This window comes from Mesocricetus auratus, unplaced genomic scaffold (assembly GCF_017639785.1).
Source record: "Mesocricetus auratus isolate SY011 unplaced genomic scaffold, BCM_Maur_2.0 Super-Scaffold_100011, whole genome shotgun sequence".
In the NCBI taxonomy this organism is placed as follows: Eukaryota; Metazoa; Chordata; class Mammalia; order Rodentia; family Cricetidae; genus Mesocricetus; species Mesocricetus auratus.
This window is the reverse complement of record NW_024429195.1, coordinates 34,737,945-34,759,055: the sequence shown is the minus strand read 5'-3', so window position 1 is coordinate 34,759,055 and position 21,111 is coordinate 34,737,945. Positions and strand designations below refer to the sequence as shown.

Here is a 21,111-nt window from a genome sequence, read left to right as displayed (position 1 = left end):
GGCATGAGACCCGCAGTGATGATCTAGGTCATGGTGCTGCGGGGAAGTTCCGTGACATGCAACCACGGTCTCCTTCACTCACTGACTGGAGACGGGTTTATTTTAAGAGAAAGGAAGAAGTAAATAACCCAAATTTTAGCCTCTGGGAATGAAAAGGAAGTAGGGGTTGGGTCATCATTAATGAGATGGAGCAGCCATGAAAGCAGACACTCACATGGTTCTTCAAAGATTTATTTTAACTCTAATTATGTGTGTGTTTCTGGTGGATGCTGGAAGCCAAACCTGGGTCCCCTGAGATGACAGCGTGCACTCTCAACCACTGAGCCATCTCTCAGGCTCCTTGTATGCGCAATTGAACAAATATATACTGAGCTCCTATGACATGCTAACCACCGTCCCAAGTACTATGGATGAAATTAATGTATCTGGGAGGGGTTGCACACACAGATCATGGCTCATAGTATATTAAACAGTGATAATTATTGTAGTGGAAACCAATGGTGTGAAAGCAGAGGCATGAATTATTACTATTTTATATAACCTGATTAAAGAATCATACTCTGAGTTGAGTTTCAACTGGAGGTCAACAAAGGAGAGGAGGAGAATAAGAAACTGTCTGGAGTGGTGTCCTAATCAGGAGCAACATTCAAAGAACACATGGTCAGGGATCATTGGAATGTTCCAGAAATGTGGCTGTGGAGACAGGAATGTTAGCAAAGCCAGAAGGTGGGCTCTGGATGGACTATAAGCAGCTTTGCAGGCTACTGTAAGAATTTGACCTCTGGAAAGTCAGTGGATACTATTAATGTACAGATAGCCACATGGAAGGGGCTCCCAAGATGCCTTGCCATGCAGAGGTCACAATGCAGGGTACAGGTGTGAGGGGTCCCTGCAGGTGTCCATGTGGGGAAGAGAAATACATGAAGGGATAAATATGAAAACAAGGTGCAAATGGACTTCGTCAACCTGGATCAGACTCTGGGGAGGCAAAAAAGAGACTGCTTCTTCCCAATGCATTTCAGCCCAGTATAGTTTGGAAAAAGGCTTCCTGATGTAACACAATCCCTGGTGTACAAGGAAGCATAACTACATTGAAACTCAACTCAGGATTCATATCATTTCCCCCAAGAAGATGGATTCTAGGGACAGACTACCTGTGCTAGCTTAAGGACCTAAAGGTCTGGCCTGGTCATACAGAGAGCATAGAGGTCATTTGAGCTGTTAGCCATCTCTGGTCCTGGTTGTGGGAGCCTCTGACTATAAGGGTCATTTAGATTACTAATCACCTCAGGTCTTGGTTGTGGAAGCTTAATATGGCCTGACCCAACCAATGACCCAGAACACCAACCGTTTATCACTCCCAATTCTCAGTTTTCTGGATGGAAGAACAAGTTTTTCGTCTTTCCCACTGGAAAGACAATCCTGTGTGCTTAATTCAGCATTCCTGGTTTCTCTGGAGATCTGTGGGCACAAGGGCCTTGGTGCTATGCTCCCAGGGCAGGAGAGATGACTGCCATGTTTAAACAGAAAGACTACAGTAAATGTGATCCCACTTAATGAGGTCAGTAACCTTGGTAGATTCTGTAATATATGTTTTAATTAGAAAAGCAACCATCCACCCTCAAGGATTTATTTGTCTTTTCAGAGTTATGTCCTAAAGAGGGTTCCAGGTTTCTATTGCTTTGCTTGACAGTTTAAGATACAGAATTTGATTTCTCTGACATTTGGCAAGCATTTGCTGAGCCTTCCTTTGTAGGTAAAACTGACCAGATCAGTAAGCAGGATTCCACATTGATTGGGGTGATAATATTAAGCTATGACTACTCCGAACTTCTCTGGGCCACAGTGCACTGGGTACGAAAGACTCAGTGTTCCCCCCAAGAAGCTTAGCTCAGGCATGGTGACATGTAGCTGCAGCCTCAGCATTTGGGGGACAGACAGAGGCAGAGAACTGTGACAAACTCCAGGTCCATCTGCCTTACATAGTGAGTTTAAAGCCACCAAGGACTAGATAGGTCTTGTCTGAAAACAACACAAGACAAAACAAAGCAAAAATAAATAAAAAGCCAGCTTATTGTGTGCTAGTTGATGGTGAAACATTTTGGAATGTTTTACTGGTTAGCACAGTGGTTAGTTCTCTTGCTTCAGGTGGAGCCTTATTAACAGACCCAAGACAAGGTCACACACACACTTGGAAATTAGAAAGTTGAAGACTGAACACTTTCGAAAATACGTAAGTCATTCAGGACCTGGATTGGAACTACCTTGGATGTGAATACAGATTCAGACGGTAGGGTATTGGGGATGTGAATACAGGTTCAGACGGTAGGGTATTGGGGATGTGAATACAGGTTCAGACGGTAGGGTATTGGGGATGTGAATACAGGTTCAGACGGTAGGGTATTGGGGATGTGAATACAGGTTCAGACGGTAGGGTATTGGGGATGTCAATACAGGTTCAGACGGTAGGGTATTGGGGATGTGAATACAGGTTCAGACGGTAGGGTATTGGGGATGTGAATACAGGTTCAGACGGTAGGGTATTGGGGATGTGAATACAGGTTCAGACGGTAGGGTATTGGGGATGTGAACACAGATTCAGACGGTAGGGTATTGGGGATGTGAATACAGGTTCAGACGGTAGGGTATTGGGGATGTGAATACAGGTTCAGACGGTAGGGTATTGGGGATGTGAACACAGGTTCAGACGGTAGGGTATTGGGGATGTGAACACAGATTCAGACGGTAGGGTATTGGGGATGTGAATACAGGTTCAGACGGTAGGGTATTGGGGATGTGAATACAGGCTCAGACGGTAGGGTATTGGGGATGTGAATACAGGTTCAGACGGTAGGGTATTGGGGATGTGAATACAGGTTCAGACGGTAGGTATTGGGGATGTGAACACAGGTTCAGACGGTAGGGTATTGGGGATGTGAATACAGGTTCAGACGGTAGGGTATTGGGGATGTGAATACAGGTTCAGACGGTAGGTATTGGGGATGTGAACACAGATTCAGACGGTAGGGTATTGGGGATGTGAATACAGGTTCAGACGGTAGGGTATTGGGGATGTGAACACAGGTTCAGACGGTAGGGTATTGGGGATGTGAACACAGAGTCAGACGGTAGGGTATTGGGGATGTGAATACAGGTTCAGACGGTAGGGTATTGGGGATGTGAACACAGGTTCAGACGGTAGGGTATTGGGGATGTGAACACAGGTTCAGACGGTAGGGTATTGGGGATGTGAACACAGATTCAGACGGTAGGGTATTGGGGATGTGAATACAGGTTCAGACGGTAGGGTATTGGGGATGTGAATACAGGTTCAGACGGTAGGGTATTGGGGATGTGAATACAGGTTCAGACGGTAGGGTATTGGGGATGTGAATACAGGTTCAGACGGTAGGGTATTGGGGATGTGAATACAGGTTCAGATGGTAGGGTATTGGGGATGTGAATACAGGTTCAGACGGTAGGGTATTGGGGATGTGAATACAGGTTCAGACGGTAGGGTATTGGGGATGTGAATACAGGTTCAGACGGTAGGTATTGGGGATGTGAACACAGATTCAGACGGTAGGGTATTGGGGATGTGAATACAGGTTCAGACGGTAGGGTATTGGGGATATGAATACAGGTTCAGACGGTAGGTATTGGGGATGTGAATACAGGTTCAGACGGTAGGGTATTGGGGATGTGAATACAGGTTCAGACGGTAGGGTATTGGGGATGTGAATACAGGCTCAGACGGTAGGGTATTGGGGATGTGAATACAGGTTCAGACGGTAGGGTATTGGGGATGTGAATACAGGTTCAGACGGTAGGGTATTGGGGATGTGAATACAGGTTCAGACGGTAGGGTATTGGGGATGTGAATACAGGCTCAGACGGTAGGGTATTGGGGATGTGAATACAGGTTCAGACGGTAGGGTATTGGGGATGTGAACACAGGTTCAGACGGTAGGTATTGGGGATGTGAACACAGATTCAGACGGTAGGGTATTGGGGATGTGAACACAGGTTCAGACGGTAGGGTATTGGGGATGTGAATACAGGTTCAGACGGTAGGTATTGGGGATGTGAACACAGATTCAGACGGTAGGGTATTGGGGATGTGAACACAGGTTCAGACGGTAGGGTATTGGGGATGTGAACACAGATTCAGACGGTAGGGTATTGGGGATGTGAACATAGGTTCAGACGGTAGGGTATTGGGGATGTGAACACAGGTTCAGACGGTAGGGTATTGGGGATGTGAACACAGGTTCAGACGGTAGGGTATTGGGGATGTGAACACAGATTCAGACGGTAGGGTATTGGGGATGTGAATACAGGTTCAGACGGTAGGGTATTGGGGATGTGAACACAGGTTCAGACGGTAGGGTATTGGGGATGTGAATACAGGTTCAGACGGTAGGGTATTGGGGATGTGAATACAGGTTCAGACGGTAGGGTATTGGGGATGTGAATACAGGTTCAGACGGTAGGGTATTGGGGATGTGAATACAGGTTCAGACGGTAGGGTATTGGGGATGTGAATACAGGTTCAGACGGTAGGGTATTGGGGATGTGAATACAGGTTCAGACGGTAGGGTATTGGGGATATGAATACAGGTTCAGACGGTAGGTATTGGGGATGTGAATACAGGTTCAGACGGTAGGGTATTGGGGATATGAATACAGGTTCAGACGGTAGGTATTGGGGATGTGAATACAGGTTCAGACGGTAGGGTATTGGGGATGTGAATACAGGTTCAGACGGTAGGGTATTGGGGATGTGAATACAGGCTCAGACGGTAGGGTATTGGGGATGTGAATACAGGTTCAGACGGTAGGGTATTGGGGATGTGAATACAGGTTCAGACGGTAGGTATTGGGGATGTGAACACAGATTCAGACGGTAGGGTATTGGGGATGTGAATACAGGTTCAGACGGTAGGGTATTGGGGATGTGAATACAGGCTCAGACGGTAGGGTATTGGGGATGTGAATACAGGTTCAGACGGTAGGGTATTGGGGATGTAGGTCAGTAGTAGCGTGCTAGCCTAGCATGCACGAGGCTCTAATAGTATAAAAACTTGGAAGACAGAGACGAAGAAAGGAGAGAACAGTTGTTTCAGGATAATAGTCTATCTCGGGGCACAGATTTGAAAATAAGTACCAAAAGCACTTATTTTCAGTTTTCAAACTTAACTATGCAGTGGGACAAACCCCACAGAGGTCTATGGCAAGCCCTGGAGTCAGATCTGCTCCTGCAACTAGAATGTGCTAGAAAAGTGATATTGTGTCTATACCCTGTATTATGTGTCACTTCCACCAGGCTCCCGCAATGCAGGAGATGTAAGCAAACTTTGCGTACGTGCAGCTTGAGTAGGGACAATGCAGTCAGGAAAACTGTCAGTTCAGGGTGGTGTCTGACAGCAAACGAACCATGAGCACACCATTGGGTCTTCAGAGTTTGGGAACTTTGGGGTTGTGGTTAAGGATTAATTTGTATAAACTGGCCTAGTGGAGTCTATCCAGGGCAATTCTTGAGGCTCCAGAGAGTCAGGCTGAAAGAGTCTAATTCAAAAAATGCTGGAGAACACCATGATGGGGGTTGGTTGAAGGTACAGATTCATGAAGGATATACTTGATGTAAAGGGATCCAACCAGGTTGTACCAATGTGCTGTGAAGAGCCCACAGGGCAGCCCACAGCCCACATGTGCTCTTTCCTTTTAGGGGTAAACACCAGGAAAGCCAGTGGCTGGGAGATCCCAGAAGTCTGTTTCAAACATTACTTGCTTTTGTTGACATTGACAATTGAAACCATCTTTCATCCAATATGTTTAATGACTTTTGCAAAGTTAATTATTAATTTTGATATATAAGGTTAGGTGTGTGGTGACTGCATAAAAACTGTTTGTTCTGCAAACATGTATTAATTACTTCCTGGATGCTAGGAGCTAGAGCAGGTGGTGAAGTGATATGCTCCCCCCTGGGTTTGTGGACTCCTGGAGGAGGGCTATCCACTCAGCATTTCATGCAATTGCCTGGCCTGCTCAAAGGCCTTGGGAGGGCATTTCCTGACAGGACAACATCGATTCTAGTGACACCATCCCTGGCAGGGGTCTGTTCTGTCTCTCTTGAGGCCAGATGATATGGCTCATAATAAACGACTAAGAGATCAGGCCAAAGGAAGGGAAGGACAGTCTACACAGAATGGGTAACACACAAACTGCACAGAGGCAAGGCCTGTCAGCCTGCCAAAATACAGTGAAAAATGAGGCACGCTGAAGCTTGAGGCGAAGCGGAGGGGAATGGGGAAAAGACAGATGGCTGTAGGTTTGGGAAGCAACTCCTACACACACTAAATCCCTTAGCGCTTGAACCACCTGTAAACGGGAGGTAATTCTGGAGAGGTTTTAAACAGCTTCGCATTTTACAGAGACAGTTCTAGGGTGATCCGGCAGCGGCAGTGTGTGGTGGCTAGCAGGCCTCTCGCTGGCTACTTCAGGTGGTACTGTTATCTCTCTCAGCAGTCACCCTTGCGCCCCCATGCCTGCCTGCCTAATGCCTCTCTTGTGCCAAGTACTGCATTTGTGGCGTCAGTTCTGCTTCTAAGAACCCCTGCCTTGTTGTCCTCATTGCTGCCACATCCCTGAAACGTCCGCACTGCTTAGCAGTTCTTAAGTAGAGTGGTCCATTCGGCTCTGTGGAACGCTACTGCAAAGTGCTCTGTCAGTGCCGTGATTGTAAGCCTCCGTCTGTTACATTTTTTATGGATGATGTTTGTGATAAGAGTGTTAAAGACTGAAAGATCTTAGCTGTCTTCTAGGCCAAATCATGCTCTCCACGTATAAGGCTTTAAAATGTAGACTCTTGGCGCCATGTGGCTATCTAATTCTGGGGCTGGAACATGGGCTGCCTTTAAGTATGAGACTTGGGCTTTTTGAGATGAGGAAGGCATGAAGTACCCACTATGTTGGTAAGGGAAGAGGTAGCCTGCCTTCTGTTGCCTTTGCCTAGTATATGCCCATCCTCACTTGGCTTTAGTGTTCTTTTGGAGCCCCATCTGGGAAATTCTTTATAGTTCTCCTTGACCTGGTAGGCTGTGGGAATAACCTACTCAACTGCCAACAGTTAACTTCCATGTTAACCAATGATGACTCTGCTTAGGACCTCCGTTGCTCCTTAAAGAGCATCTCATGAGTGCTGGAATACTATGTCAGCCCACAGTCCTTGACCAAATGAACATAGGCTGCCCTCGTGGCAGGATTCAGGAAGAAAACTGAGGGTGTATGGTGTGTTTAGCAAGGCGTTCCTCTCTGGGGTCTACTCAACTCTCAGCCTGTGCAATGTTCACAGACACTGGCTCCATCCGAAGTGTGCAGACAGGCGTGGGAGAGCTGCACGGGGAGACCAGGTTTTGGCATGGGAAGGATTACTGCAACTTTGTCTTCAAGGACTGGGTTCAACTGGACAAGCCTTTTGCTGGTGAGTATTGGGGAGGAGGGTGGCTCGGGTTCCAGTCTGTTTTTTACTTTGGGGCATCTCAGCTATGCATGTGCATGATCTAAGTGCCTTCTGTTTCATTTATTTCAAGTTTTTAACTTGCATTTATTAATTATATGTAGTTAGTTTTATTATAAAACTTTCATACATGTACATAGTTTGGTTCTCCCCACCTCCTGAACTACCCTCTTCCCCCTCCCCTTTCTCTTCCCAATGAGAAACCTTTCTGCTCCTGATGGTTCAGTGAGTGTAATTAGGTTTGCTGTCAAGAGCATGGGTAAGGAGTTACTCACAGGAGCACAGGTGACTACAAGTGGCTACGCCACGGGAGGAAGTGCCATTCCCTTCCCCGCCTACTCTAACTACCTAAAGATCCTCAGTGGCTGTTTTATTTTTGTCTTTGAAATTTTGGAGATCCAATTTTTTCATACCCGTAGGAGTTTTTTGTTATAGTAGTAAGAAAACATGAAACTTAAAATTTCCAAATTTCCCACAGCTATACATTTCAGGGTATAAACTGAAATTTTCTGCCAGAGGGTATCCCTCTCTTGGTCATGTTCTTCTGTGTTTATTTTCTCAATCTTCCTTTATTAGAGAGATGTGTCCTAGTGATTATGCTTGTATGTCTAAGAGGTGGGCAGTATGGTGCTGTATATATTGATAGCCTGCTGTTATCTCCACAGATCAAAAGGAGAATCATATCAAGCATGCAGGTTTAGATTATTTACATCAATTCACATCTTGTCTTGTCTACAGATTAAAACTGAGCATATAGTAGGATCCGTGGAGGGAGACAGATGATTGAATTTCTTGAATATCTATGTTTCCTTTGACCATGACTATGTTGGATCCTAGTTGAGGTCAGAGTATTTCTTTTCCCTGGCACCAAACTAAGTGATGGGTCCTTGCCTGGTGCCCCTGGGCAGATTTTATTGACAGGTACTCCACCCCTCGGATGCCTTGGCATGATATTGGTTCTGTGCTTCATGGGAAGGCAGCTCGCGATGTGGCTCGCCACTTCATCCAGCGCTGGAACTTCACGAAGGTACCAATGTTGTTACAGCTTGACCCACATTAGTCCCTGGCTGAGGAGAAGCTCAGAGGGTTGGAAGGAAAGGGCTGCTGTGGCTTCACCTGTGACAACATCTATTGTTGGGGATATCATTGTCATAGTGCTGGGCTTTGGAGCACTACAAAAAAGGGACCTGTTTTTTAGAGTATTATGACAGACAACTCCAATGTGGAGTGATAGATGCGGCAGTCATGGCCTATGAATTTCAACCTTTGAACCCCGTAAATGCAAGGGTTAAGTGTTTGCAGAGACAGAGTCAGAAGGCATGTAGACACTACTATAGGGTCTGCAGGGCTTGTTCAGATGAGAGGCTCACCTGTAAAGTCCCTTCCGATCTTGGGCTGTCCTGGCCTTGGGCTGGCACTGGACTGTGGGGCTGGCTTCGTGTAGGGAAGGCAGGATGAGCGGAGCCATTTCTTTTCTCCAGATGGAGCCCACTTACAAGCTGCCATTGCTGTAATAGCAAGACCATAACACGTAGAAATGCAGCCAAATCATTGGTACTGTTAAGGGCCCACTGTATTTACTTGAAATAACGATGCTGACTACTCTCATGACCTAGGTGAGTTACTTTCATGAACAACTTAGGGTATCAGTTTACTTACTGTTCATGTGAAAGTAACAAAATATCAGTGCAATATTTTAAATTCACGTTTGGAGAGGACGCATGAGTAAGCAAAGCGATATTACTTTTATTACTTTGTTTTTTCAACACAGTTTCTCTGTAGCTCTGGCTGTCCTGGAACTAACTCACTCTGTAGATCAGGTTGGCCTCGAACTAACAGAGATCCACATGCCTTTGCCTCCTGAGTGTTGGGACTAAAGGCATACACCATCACGTCCCAGCACAATATTACTTTTAATCTACTGTGCTGTCAAAAAAATATGGCTAATATTTACATTTGGATTTCTTCTATACTCCTGTGCCCTGCTCCTAAGAGGATAAATTAACACAATATTCAATAATATTTTTAGGTACAAAATCTCTTCCCAGAAAAAGTATTTCTACATCACTTCTAATGGTTCAAATACAGTTAGAATTAGTTAAATGCTAATTAATAGTACTAAAAACATTGTTTTTGAGACAGTGTTCCTATGTAGCCCACCATGGCCTGGACCTCACAGTATTCTTCCTGCCTTAGCCTCCAGAGTTATAGGGTGACAGATGAGCTCCCAAATTCCTGAATAATATAAATCAAATCATGATTCTTAGTCCTGGTTTTACTTTGAAGTTGTTTAAAATGAAATCATGCCTAATTGCTGTGGTAAGACATTTATTTACAACATAGTAAAACATCAGCCCACAAAATAGGAATTTCATTTTTGCAATTATATATCACTGTAACTGTGGATCACATCTGATTTTCTCTCATAATATCAAGGAATGTATGCCTGCTATGAAGGTAAAAGGGAGAACAATGGACACTGAAAACAAAGACTGTTCCCAGCTTTAGCTTAGAAATATCCACTTACAATATTTTTTTGGTTCCAGGGAACTACTAAGTGAGAAATAAGGACCTCTTTTCTCACTTGAATCTCTTTGAATTTGCCTTTTCTGTTTCAGATTATGAAGCCAAAATACCGCTCCCTTTCCTACCCTTTCCTGCTCCCAAAATCTCAAAGCACGGCGCATGAGCTGAGGTATCAGGTGCCTGGGGCGGTCCCCACCAAAGCGCAGGTAAGACAAGTACTGCTGGGTGATGTCTTTGTGATGGGGCTTATTGTCTGCCACCTTTACTTCAGATTTTCCAATAAGCATTTTTTGAGGCACGTCTAAGTGGATCTTTGAAAATTCAGTGTTGTATTTACTCTGAATGAATTCAGTTTGTCATCTTTCTAAAACTCATGTGTTACGTCTAGTAAATACATGTCCTCATGAAGGCCACACTACAGCATAGCTGTTCCCATGATTCCTCGAGGGGTTCCCATAATTCCTTGACGGTGACCCCAACAACACTTACACAGAAAACCTGGGGCCGGTGCTGCTTGAGCACCAGGGATGAAGTTGAAACTTGGAGTCTGAGAAGAGAGTTCTTTGTTCAATTGAATTTTAGTGCTCAATTAACCAAATACCTTTTAGAGGCCCTTTTAAAACAACAGGAAGTTGTTTAATAGAGTCATAAAATTTTACAGCTTCCATTCCAACCACAGCAAGTTACAAACAAGAAAAGTCTGACCAGTGAGCTCTGGCGCTTTTCCAGGGCCACCCACTACTGGTGGATTCCAGCTCTGGCTCAAGGGTCTTCAGTTGGCTCCCTCTGTCAATGGCCTCTCACGTGTCTTGAAGTTATGCAAGGACAAAATGAAGATGGGCCGCCTTTGGTCTTGTGGTGTTGTCTCTGTAACACCCAAAGCATTGTTTGGGCAGAAGCTCAGTGCCCTGTTTGCTGTTCATGTCACCAACGTGGACTGACCTAGCTCAGACGGGAGTCTAGTGAACCTGCTGTTATAAATGAAGTGTCTGAGTCTGTTACTTTGCACTGTGTGCAAGCAAGGTGTGTGTCCAGCAAACAAAACTGTCCTACAACAGAGACCAAATAATACAATAAAAAGGACAAACCAGGGCTGAGGAGATGGCTAGGTTGCAAGCAGGGGGCTCAGAGTGTGATCCCTAGAACCCATATAAAGAAGCTAGGCATGGGGATGCGATCTTGTAATCCTAGCGCTGGGTGGGAGTGGGTGGGAGGGAGGCTAGGCATGGGGATATGACCTTGTAATCCTAGCACTGGGGGGTGGGGACATAGCATAAGGATCCTGGGACTCACTGGCCAGCCAACCTAGTGAGTCCCAGGTCAATGAGAGATTCTGTCTTAAAAAATTTAGGTGGAGAGATCCAAAGCAATAATATCCAGGCTTATTCTGTGGTTTCCATGGCAATCACGCATATGTGCACGTGTACCCACCCACACAAATACAATTCACCTAAACACCCACATGCAAACACACAATAAAGGAAAAAGGTTGGACAAACAGAAAAGTATCTATAATAGATATGTAGTCATCTCAGTTTAAAGAGATATGAAAATATTAAATTGTATGAACCTATTTAATTTATTCTATGTGGTAAGGAGAGCTTACTCATTCTGGAAGATGAAACAAGGATGCTGGTATTAAGAAAAACCAGGATTTAAAATTTGAACTTGCATTAAGATTGGTGTGGGGGGTCATCTTACCGAAGCTAGCTTCTGTTGAGTATTGACTGACCGTGGAGATGGCGTGGGGTGGGAGCCTGTTGCCATGCCTGATGATTTGAGTTTGATATACTGCACTCACGTGGCAAAAGGAAATCCTGCAGGATGTCCTCTGACCTTCACACCCTTCCTGGGGCAAATGTGTGCCCACACATACACAAATAACTCAATATACATGATAATTTAAATAAATATGCATATATATGGCTGAGATATTTTAGCTACTGCTGATTATACCAAGACTCATTCATTCACCAACTCAAGCCAGCACGTTAAGTACCATGTGTTCATATAACATGTTTAAGCACCAGCTCTTTAGACTCTAAGCCATCATTTGCATCCCGAGAGACAAAATAAAAATCATTCTTGCTGCCTCTGGAAGCATAGGTTGCCGAGAAGAGAAAGTGTGAGATTGAAAATTCTCTTGGCAACTCACTTGGATGCCCTCAGAGCTTGCCAGCAAGGAGGGACAGAGCTGGTCCTTGTGCCTAAGGAATGAGACCACCTGCTGTAAATCACTGCCCTTGGAGAGGGTACTGTAGCTGGGGTAAGGGCAGGCGAGGGCTCTGTAGATGCCTCAGTGAACTTGAACTTGCCTATCATCCTGAAGATTAAACCGTGGCATCAGTTCCTAAACTGGCTTTTGTCTGTGAAATGCTGATAAGGCTTTCACAACAAACGGTGTCCAAGGCTTCTTTACTGGGGGCTGGCAGTACCTTGGTTATGCTAATGTGCCAGGGAGCCCCTGAAGGGCTTGAGGACCACAGGGCCATTCACAAAGTTTATCTGAGGGAAGGCTTCTCATTTCAGTTCTCCCATCTATTTCTGTCTGAAAACTTTGGAGCTTGAGACACATACATAAGAAGAGCTTTCTAGTGAAAGCCAGGGCATTGGTGGTCTCTGAAAGAACTAATGCCCTGTGGGGCTAAACTAGGAATGGCAGGGAGAGGGTCAGAATGCAGAGGAAAGACAGACACACTGAAAACAAGGGACTAAAACGGAAGAAAAATGACTATATATCGTGATGGCATCTCGCGAGAGTAGCGTGAGTGTGGAATGCTTCCTGGGCCGGTGTGTGAGCTGAGGTCACCAGGAGGAGCAGTCTGTTCTGTGCGACACAATGCATCTGAGAGTGGCCACAATAAAGAGGTGAAAAAGCTTGAGGTGGCACTTCTAGGAACACAGGACAGTGGCCAGCTAAGCACAGTCAATAGTTAGAAAACCATCCAGTCAGGAAAGCACAATGTCCCAGTGCAGCTGCCAGGGGCCTGAGGCCTTAGTGGACCCCTCCTCCACCCACCTCTTCCTCACTAGAAGCCTCCCACAAAGACCCTTTCCTTCAACACACTTAATAAATGAAGGGTCACTGCCTTTCACTGACTCCACCTGATGTAGCTCAGAGGCCGCATAAAGCTCAAATGCCCACATACCCTGACTTTTAAAAGCAAAGGCGTTTGAGATGCGTTAAGATGGAGGGTGCTTGGCGTCTTAACGGTCAATGAAAGCATCCAGTGAGTGTCAGCACTAATGTGGAATCAGTCTTTTTTTCTTTTTTAAATATTAAATTGGGCTGCTTATCATTGAAACCATCTTTTAGACAATCATGCTAATATCTCTAAATATACAAATGCCTCCTGGAAGAAGTGAAGGGGGAAGAGAAAAAAATGGGAAAGAAAGTTGATAGCTAAATGGCATCCTAATCGTACTGCTGGAAGGCTGTTGCCACAGTTGGGCTGAATTTCCAGATGGCGCTCAATGGGTGTCTTTAGAGAACCCTGGACTGGGTTGTAATGCAGATGGGAGACAGAGCAAAGCAGGAAGGAGGGTGCTAGGGTCTGAAGGCTGACACTTGCTCTCCAGCTGGGGATGCTATCTGAAGGGGTGTTGGAAACTGGGTGTTAGGTCCCTGGGGGCATTCCTGGGCAGTTATACTTGGTCCCTAAGCCTTCCTCTGTGTCTGCTTTCTGGATGCCTGAGGTGAGCATCTTTGCTTTGCTACACGCTCCCTGACCCATGCTCGGCTGCACCATGAGCCAGAAACCCTGGAGCTGGTCTGCTGTGGACTAAAACCTCTGAAACCAAATACTGAAGTCAGTCTCTCTTCCTTTCACTTTTCCTCTGAGTATCTTGATCACAGCCATGTAACAGTTGCCTGTGACCTAGGCCTGAGATAATCAGCTAGCTGCATTCCCTTCCATGGATGTGAGTCACTGAATTCATGGAAGCTGCTTTTCTAGAAACAGGCCAGGTTTTCATGGACCAACATGTGTGGACGTGGTTCTTAGTCAGCAGCAGCTGCTATCCAACAAGGAAGCTTTACTCCATGTCCAGCACGCAGGACTTTTTGTCGATTCCTTATTTATTTTCAACACTGTATGAGAAGTACTTTTGTCTAGTCCCTGTCTTTGCGGATAATGAAACTAAAGTTTGGTAATTTAAAACAAGAGTAAATTATAGACATGGCTTCTACTCCTAGCACTTAAGAGGCTGAGGCAGGAGGCTAGCCCACCAGTTCAAGACCACCTTTGGCTACAGAATGAAACCCTGTCTCCTAAACAACCTACATGGGTCAGTGATGCCTCCAGCTTAGAGGATGTAAGTGCTAAAGGTGGGCTCTGTCTCCAGTATGTCCCAGGGTGACTGGAACCACAAAGACCCCAGCAAGGTGACAAAGCTTCATTTGTTACATCTTTGAGGACAATCTCCCATCGCAGGTCTTTCTTTTGTATCTTTTTTTGTTCTCCAAAGTCCTCACACATATCTGCACCCCACCCCCCATGCTTCTCCCCTTGAATTATCTCTCCATAAACACTACTTTATTTCTCTCCTCCAGCTTCAAGACTGACTGCTTCCTTTGGGTCTGGTAAAAAGGCTGTTCTTGTGATAACTGCCTAGCCAATTGAGCAGCAGGACCTCAAACACAGGGGTTGTTAAAGGAGGGAGCTTGAGAAGGAGGCTGGCGCCTAGGTCACCTCTTTACTTCATTGACTGTGGTTGCTTTTAGTCCAGACTGGAAGAGTGAGGCTCAATCTTGGGAGCCCTTCCTTTTCTACACACACACACACACACACTTTTGTCCTAAGCAACCTTTGTCCATATTTCACTTGGACACTTAGGGAAGTAAGGAGTACATACACACCCACTGGATTTACAGGGAACTGAAGCATTCAGGAGAAAGGAATCTGGAGCAGATACTATAATGTCCTGAAGGTTTTCTTGCAAGAGACATTTCTGTTCTTTCTGTATTCATCTTAGGCCCACTGTATGGGAGAGGAAGGATTGTGGCTAATGAGAAGGCTATTTTTAGTTTAAAAAAATAGGACACTGTAGAAATGAGAATTTCTAGTCCTAGTTATGCTTTTGTCCCTAAACCATCAAGTCAGATCTATGCCATTTTCATGATGTGTATTCAAATTTGAGGTCTGAAAAGTGTAGGCTAGATTTTATTCCCTGCACATTTGGGGATTATTTTGCATGTGAGGGGGTGGTCCTGAGGCTTGTCTCAATCATATTGGTTCAAACCTGGAAACAAGACAAGCTGGTAAGGTCAAGGAAACAGAAAGAGGATGACTCTCAGAAAACAAATGGAAATGAATCAGCACATGCTTGATGTTCTTGACTACCAATAGAACTTTCTAGACCATCAAAGATGGAAAGCGATTGGGATGATCTCCTATAACTTCAGCGTTCCAAAGGCAAAAATGCAGGCAGGGTCAAAAGGAAATTAGTTTCAATTGCTCTTGTGGTAACAGGCAAGTTTCAACTAATTAGAAGATTAAATGACTAATAATCCCAAGTAGTTTTTTTTCTTTTTCCTCTCTTGCTTAAAATTTAACTTTCAAGTTTGTCCCCAGATAATGATTGTTTTTTAATGAGGAACCTTTCATTGCGAGTTAAAGCTTGAACTTGGGCAATGGATTCATAGCCATGAACCCTTGGGAGTCAGGCAACTTCCTGCATTTGGGTGTTGTGAGCATTTTGAGACTCTCCACTTTGGCATGTGATCTGTCCCATACAACGGGTGTGTTTTCTGGGCATACAGCTTGACTTTAAACATTCAAATCCCTCTGATTACCTGTCCCTCGTGGAAAATGACATCTATCTGACCTCCCTGCTTTTCTTCCTGGTAGGCATGGTTAAGCAACCTAACAGTTGCCTATCTGTGCACCCTGCCCCAAGAATTTCTTTTCATTATAGCTTGGAAAACACTCCAAACTATTGTGATATGCAGGTTGACACCTGCTATGACATCTGGTTGCTGCTAATTTTTGCCTTTCATGACAGAGTTTACTGAGTCTGAATCAGAGCAGGTTTTGACAGTGAGAAAGAGGTATAGGTTTCTGCATCTCAGGAGAAAGATAGGGTTTCCAATCAGGGATGCTTACAATTTAGCCAGTGACTTGACAGAGCTGTGTATTACTAAGTACCACATATATTTATTTCCATGTTGGGATTTATAAGTTTTTAGGTAAACTTACAAAGGGGGTCTCACTATGGTGAGATCAACTTGTTTGTTCTGCCATTTTGTCTTAACAGCAGTTCAGGGAGAGAAGGAAGGGCTGGGAGGTAAGGGAGGGGGAGAGTGGGGGAGGGGGAGGAGAGAGCACACTCAGTTGTTCGGTAGAGGGAATGGAGCCTCCATGGCATAGCCGTGGTCAAGGTGAAGGTGCTGAAGTGGTAACCATGGGGCCTGTCCTCCTACTGTGAGCTGCCAGGTGCCAGGCTGTCTCCGCTTAGAGACTTGAATGAGGATATGTGCTCTAAGAAGCTTCCAATGCAGTCTACATTCTCAGACTCATGCGGCTTAGTGGTAATATGTTCCATTCATTTAAACAGACAAAAGTTGAAACTTCCATTTAATCTTTACTTCTGTGTTTTGGTTTTTTTTTTTCTTCAAGACAGAGTTTCTCTGTGTAGCCTTGACTGTCCTAGAACTAGCTCTGTAGACCAGGCTGGTCTTAAACTCACAGAGATCTGCCTGCCTCTCTCTGCCTCTCTGCCTCTCTGCCTCTCTCTCTGCCTCTCCACCTCTCTGCCTCTGCTCCCCACCCCCAGTACTGGGATTAAAGGTGTGTACCACCACTGCCCAGCCAATCTTTATTTCTATCTGGTAACTAATAACACGGGTCCTTAGAGAACCTGCTATTTCCTGGATCATTTTAACTTGTGTTCATGGTTACATTTTCCGTTTCATATATTCACATGTATTTACCTGATAAAACTGAAATAAAGCAGCGTGTGTTGGGGAAATACTGTCTAGTAACTACCCCATATCAGATCAAGATTTAATTTTGAGGGTGACACAGATGATGACTTTAGCAAGCACTAGCTTTGCTTTTCCTTAGGCTGGTAAATATTATTTTAAAATTATTAAGTGTTTTACCAGACCTTTTTTTTTATAGGTAACTGATACAAAACTGATTATCTCCCAGGTTTTATTTTATAGTCCTAGTTCAACCATCGTTTTCATTTGAGTTTAGATTTTAATTGACTCTATGTGGAACACTTTCAACATTCATTTAAAATTAGAAACAACAAATATATTTTTATAGTTTTCCTTCTCCTTCCCCTTTCATTCATTCCCCCCTTTCCTTTTTTTTTTTTGTCTCTTTCACTTTTGTGAGACAGGGTCTCATGTAGTCCAGGCTTGCCTCAATCTCGCTATGTAGCCAAGGATGACTTGAACGTCTGAGCCTCCTGCCTCCAGTCTCCAGATGCTGAGAACAGAGGTGTGTGGCAGTGATGTCTGGTTTATGGGGCACTAGGGATGGCAAATAGAGCTTTGTGTATGCTAGGCAAGCACTACCAACTGCTACATGCTCAGGCCTCTGATGATTCTTCCGCCATGATACGCAGTTAAGAAACCAAGGGGTATATAGTAAGCGCTTACTGTATGTAAAAGTCATACTGCAGCAGTTAAAATCCTGGAAGGTCATTTAGTGTTGGGAAGTCTATGGGATCCCTCCAGTGCTCCCCTGCCCGAGCCCCCACATGCACAGCCATGCATGGCCAAGGTCTGCTCTGTAATCCCCCTCTCTGATGTGATCCGCTATAGCTAAACTGCACCTGCTAATGCTGTTGTCATTAGTCAATAGTTACAAAGTGTTTATTTACTAGGTATGAGGCTTGCTAATAGACCCATCACAGTCATTAATCGATGCCCTACATCAGGGTGCAGCTGAAGGACTGTCATAGGAAAAGAGGACAAAGTTATGTCAATTGTAGTGACCTAAGTGAGTCTTAGAAATCTTCAAAATATTCCATGTAGGAACCACAACTTAAGTCTTCAAGCTTTGAAAGGAAATGATGCTGGATGGAAGGGTGCTATTTTAGCTTGTTTTTTCTGATGCTATTAGAAATGCCAAGGCCAAAAAGAAATTGGGAGAAAAGGGTTTATTACATCTTACAGGTTTTGTCCCATTATCCAGGGAAGTCAAAACAAGAACGGAAACAGGAACCACAGGGAAACCCTGCTTACTGGCTTGCTCCCTGACTTCCATTCACACGGTTTTGATACAGCCCAGGCCCACCTGCCTAGGATGGTATTGCTTACAGTAAGCCTGGTTCCTCCGACACCAATTAGAAATCAAAAACGTGCCCCACAGACTTGCCCACAGGCCAGTCTGATGGAGCAGCACCTCAGTTGAGGATCATTCTTTCCAGGTGTGACAAGCTGACAATCAAGATTAGCCACCACAAGGGTGTATTCTGGGTGTGCTCTAGCTCTCCCTTGGACCATGTGGGACTCAAGACACTGTGGTCATTGGTTTAGGAGGAATGACTTCATCTCATCAGTACAAATAGTGCCATCTCTGTTGTCTGATGTTTGCTTGTTGCTGATGGCTGTCTTGTAGTTGCTCCGATCTGCTGCTGATTGGTCTGCTGGTATAAAGCACCATGAGGAGTCAATCCACTCTGCCTACGTCTACGTCATAGAGAACAGCAAGCACTATATCTACATTGAAGTAAGTATTGCCAGTGAGTCACTTACACAGCCTGCCTTCCCCAGTGCCTTAGTTTCTATTGCCGCGATAAACACCATGGCCCAGAGCAGTTTGGGGGAAGAAAGAATTTATTTGGCTTGCATTTCCATGTCATAGTTCATCACTGAGGGAAGTCAGGGCAGGAACTTGGAGGCAGGAACTGAGGCAGAGCCATGGAGGAGCACTGCTTACTGGCTTACTTCCCGTGGCTGGCTCAGCCTGTTTTCTTGCACCGTCCGGGACTACCTGCCCAGGGTTGGCAATTTGGCAATGCCACATGGAAGGACTAGATGTTTCCATGTCAATCATCAACCAAGAAAATGCTCCGCATAATTACTTGCCTATGAGCAAACTGATGGATGCATTTTCTCAATTTAGGTTTTTCTTCCTAGATAACTTTAGTTTGTGTTGAGTTGACAACAAAACAAAACAAAACAAAACAAACAAAAAAACCCAACTAACCAGGACACTAAGTATCATACAAGATGTAGGGACCCCAGTTCCGGATTCAGTATTAATAAGCATGAATTGAGTTATGAAGGGTTCTGGGAAAATGCCTGAATTCACTCTGCACCATCTTTAACTCAGGACTCATGGAACCTTGCAAGTCCTTTGGTACTGACATATATCAGCTTACAAATACATTTTGCTAAAAAAAAATCCCAGTATGGACATGGGAGTTTCCACTGGGGTATGGTTAAAAGGTCTAGCATAAAAGTATGAAGCGTGCACTATTTCAGGAGAGCACACACATGCACACATGCTCATACACACACATATACATGCACACATGCACACACACAGAGTAAGTTGCTCACACAGAGGACTTACAGAATATCCCTGCTGTGGGAACCCTGGAGTAGGAAAAGACAGGGAAGGGAATATGAAAATGGGTGATATGAGGACATTAAAGCTGAGAGTCACTGTTCATGATAAAGCCTTTTTAGAACACAGATTGTGTTCAAAACCCATGAGAAAATCTTTAATTGAACTACAAAGTAGATCCAGAAATAGCACAGACTCTTTGGAACCCCTCAGAAAAATAAAGAATCTCCATAATGGGGGGAGACCCAAGCCAACACATATCTCCCCACTCTATCCTGGCTTTATTTTTCCATTGAATAAAAGTAGCCAGAAATGGATTGTTGGAGAAACCATTTGAGCCCTGTTTTCCTTCTCCTAGAGTCCTGTACTCTTCCCTTCCAGAGTGATAGCGATTAAACAGCATCAGCAAACAATTTGAGCTGTACTTATTCCTCAGACCTGGAGAAGGAGAAAGTTGATTAAAAATGTTAGCAGCCTAAATGTGTGTGTGTCCCACATGAAAACATGCAGCCGATAAAGGGCATTAGTGGAAATCAGGGAAGTCCACTCAGGAGTGTAGTAAGACATTTCTTATCATTAACTGTGAGAATGATTGATGCTGTCATTGCAAAAGATGTGACAGTTGCCTCATCTAGCATTTAGCATCCAGTCATTTTGTTTCATTTTTAAAATAGCATTAACACCAGTATCTTAGTTACTTTTCTTTATGCTGTGGTAAGATGGCTGACAAAAGCCTTTAAGGGTTTGTTTTGGCTCCCAGTTCTGAAGAATATAGTCCATTGTGGCAGGGAAGTCATGGCAGCAGGAGAAGGAAGTGTCTGGTCACCTCACACACGCAGCCAGGAAGCAGGGTGATGGATATGGGTACTCAGCTCCCTTCTCCTTTTTAATAAGTCTGTGGTCCCGGTTTGTGGAATGCTGCTGTCCAAATTTAGGGTGAGTCCTACCTCCTCAGTTAACCTAATCTGTGTAAGCCCTCACTAACATGCCATGATTGTGAAGTCCATCAAGTTGACCATCGTGACTAGTACAATCAACTTTTCTCTCTCATGCAAGCATGGCGTTGAGGTCAGCAGTGCCATGTGAGCATTCATGGTTGTAGACATTTCTCTGGGTGATACCCATCATGATACAAAGCAAGCATGTACCTTAATCAGAGAGAGAGAGAGAGAGAGAGAGAGAGAGAGAGAGAGAGAGAGAGAATTTTAGCATGTGGCAGTCTGTTCTTGTAGCTGATGAGGCATGCTAACCTTTGTAGTAAGAGTTGTTTGAATCATATTCTCAAAAGAGGTTGTGAACAATGCCTTCTTACACGTTGTCTCCTGGAGGCATTGCAGCTATTTGTTCCCTGCTGCATAAAATCTTGTGCACTGGGGCTGGAGAGATGGCTCAGGGGTTAAGAGCACTGCTTGCTCTAGCAGAGGTCCTCAGTTCAATTCCCAGCAACCACATGGTGGCTTACAACCATCTATAATGAGGCCTGGTGCCCTCTTTTAGTGGGCAGGCAGAACATTGTATACATAATAAATAAAAAATAAA

At 44.6% G+C, this 21,111-nt stretch overlaps 1 protein-coding gene and 1 long non-coding RNA gene across 5 annotated transcripts in view; one reads left to right on the top strand and one right to left on the bottom strand.

Moving 5' to 3' along the window:
- Positions 1–21,111, top strand: part of Pld1 (phospholipase D1) — a 189,307-nt gene that overhangs the window by 119,704 nt on the left and 48,492 nt on the right. For all 4 annotated transcript variants that reach the window (XM_040754598.1, XM_040754597.1, XM_040754599.1 and 1 more), the window contains 4 exons: positions 7,355–7,483; positions 8,428–8,546; positions 10,138–10,251; positions 18,619–18,729. In XM_040754598.1, coding sequence (XP_040610532.1) covers positions 7,355–7,483; positions 8,428–8,546; positions 10,138–10,251; positions 18,619–18,729 — 473 coding nt within the window. The remainder of the gene's footprint in view (positions 1–7,354; positions 7,484–8,427; positions 8,547–10,137; positions 10,252–18,618; positions 18,730–21,111) is intronic.
- LOC121143230 overlaps positions 1–21,111 on the bottom strand; it is a 61,094-nt gene that overhangs the window by 4,889 nt on the left and 35,094 nt on the right. The gene's annotated exons all lie outside the window — the stretch shown is intronic.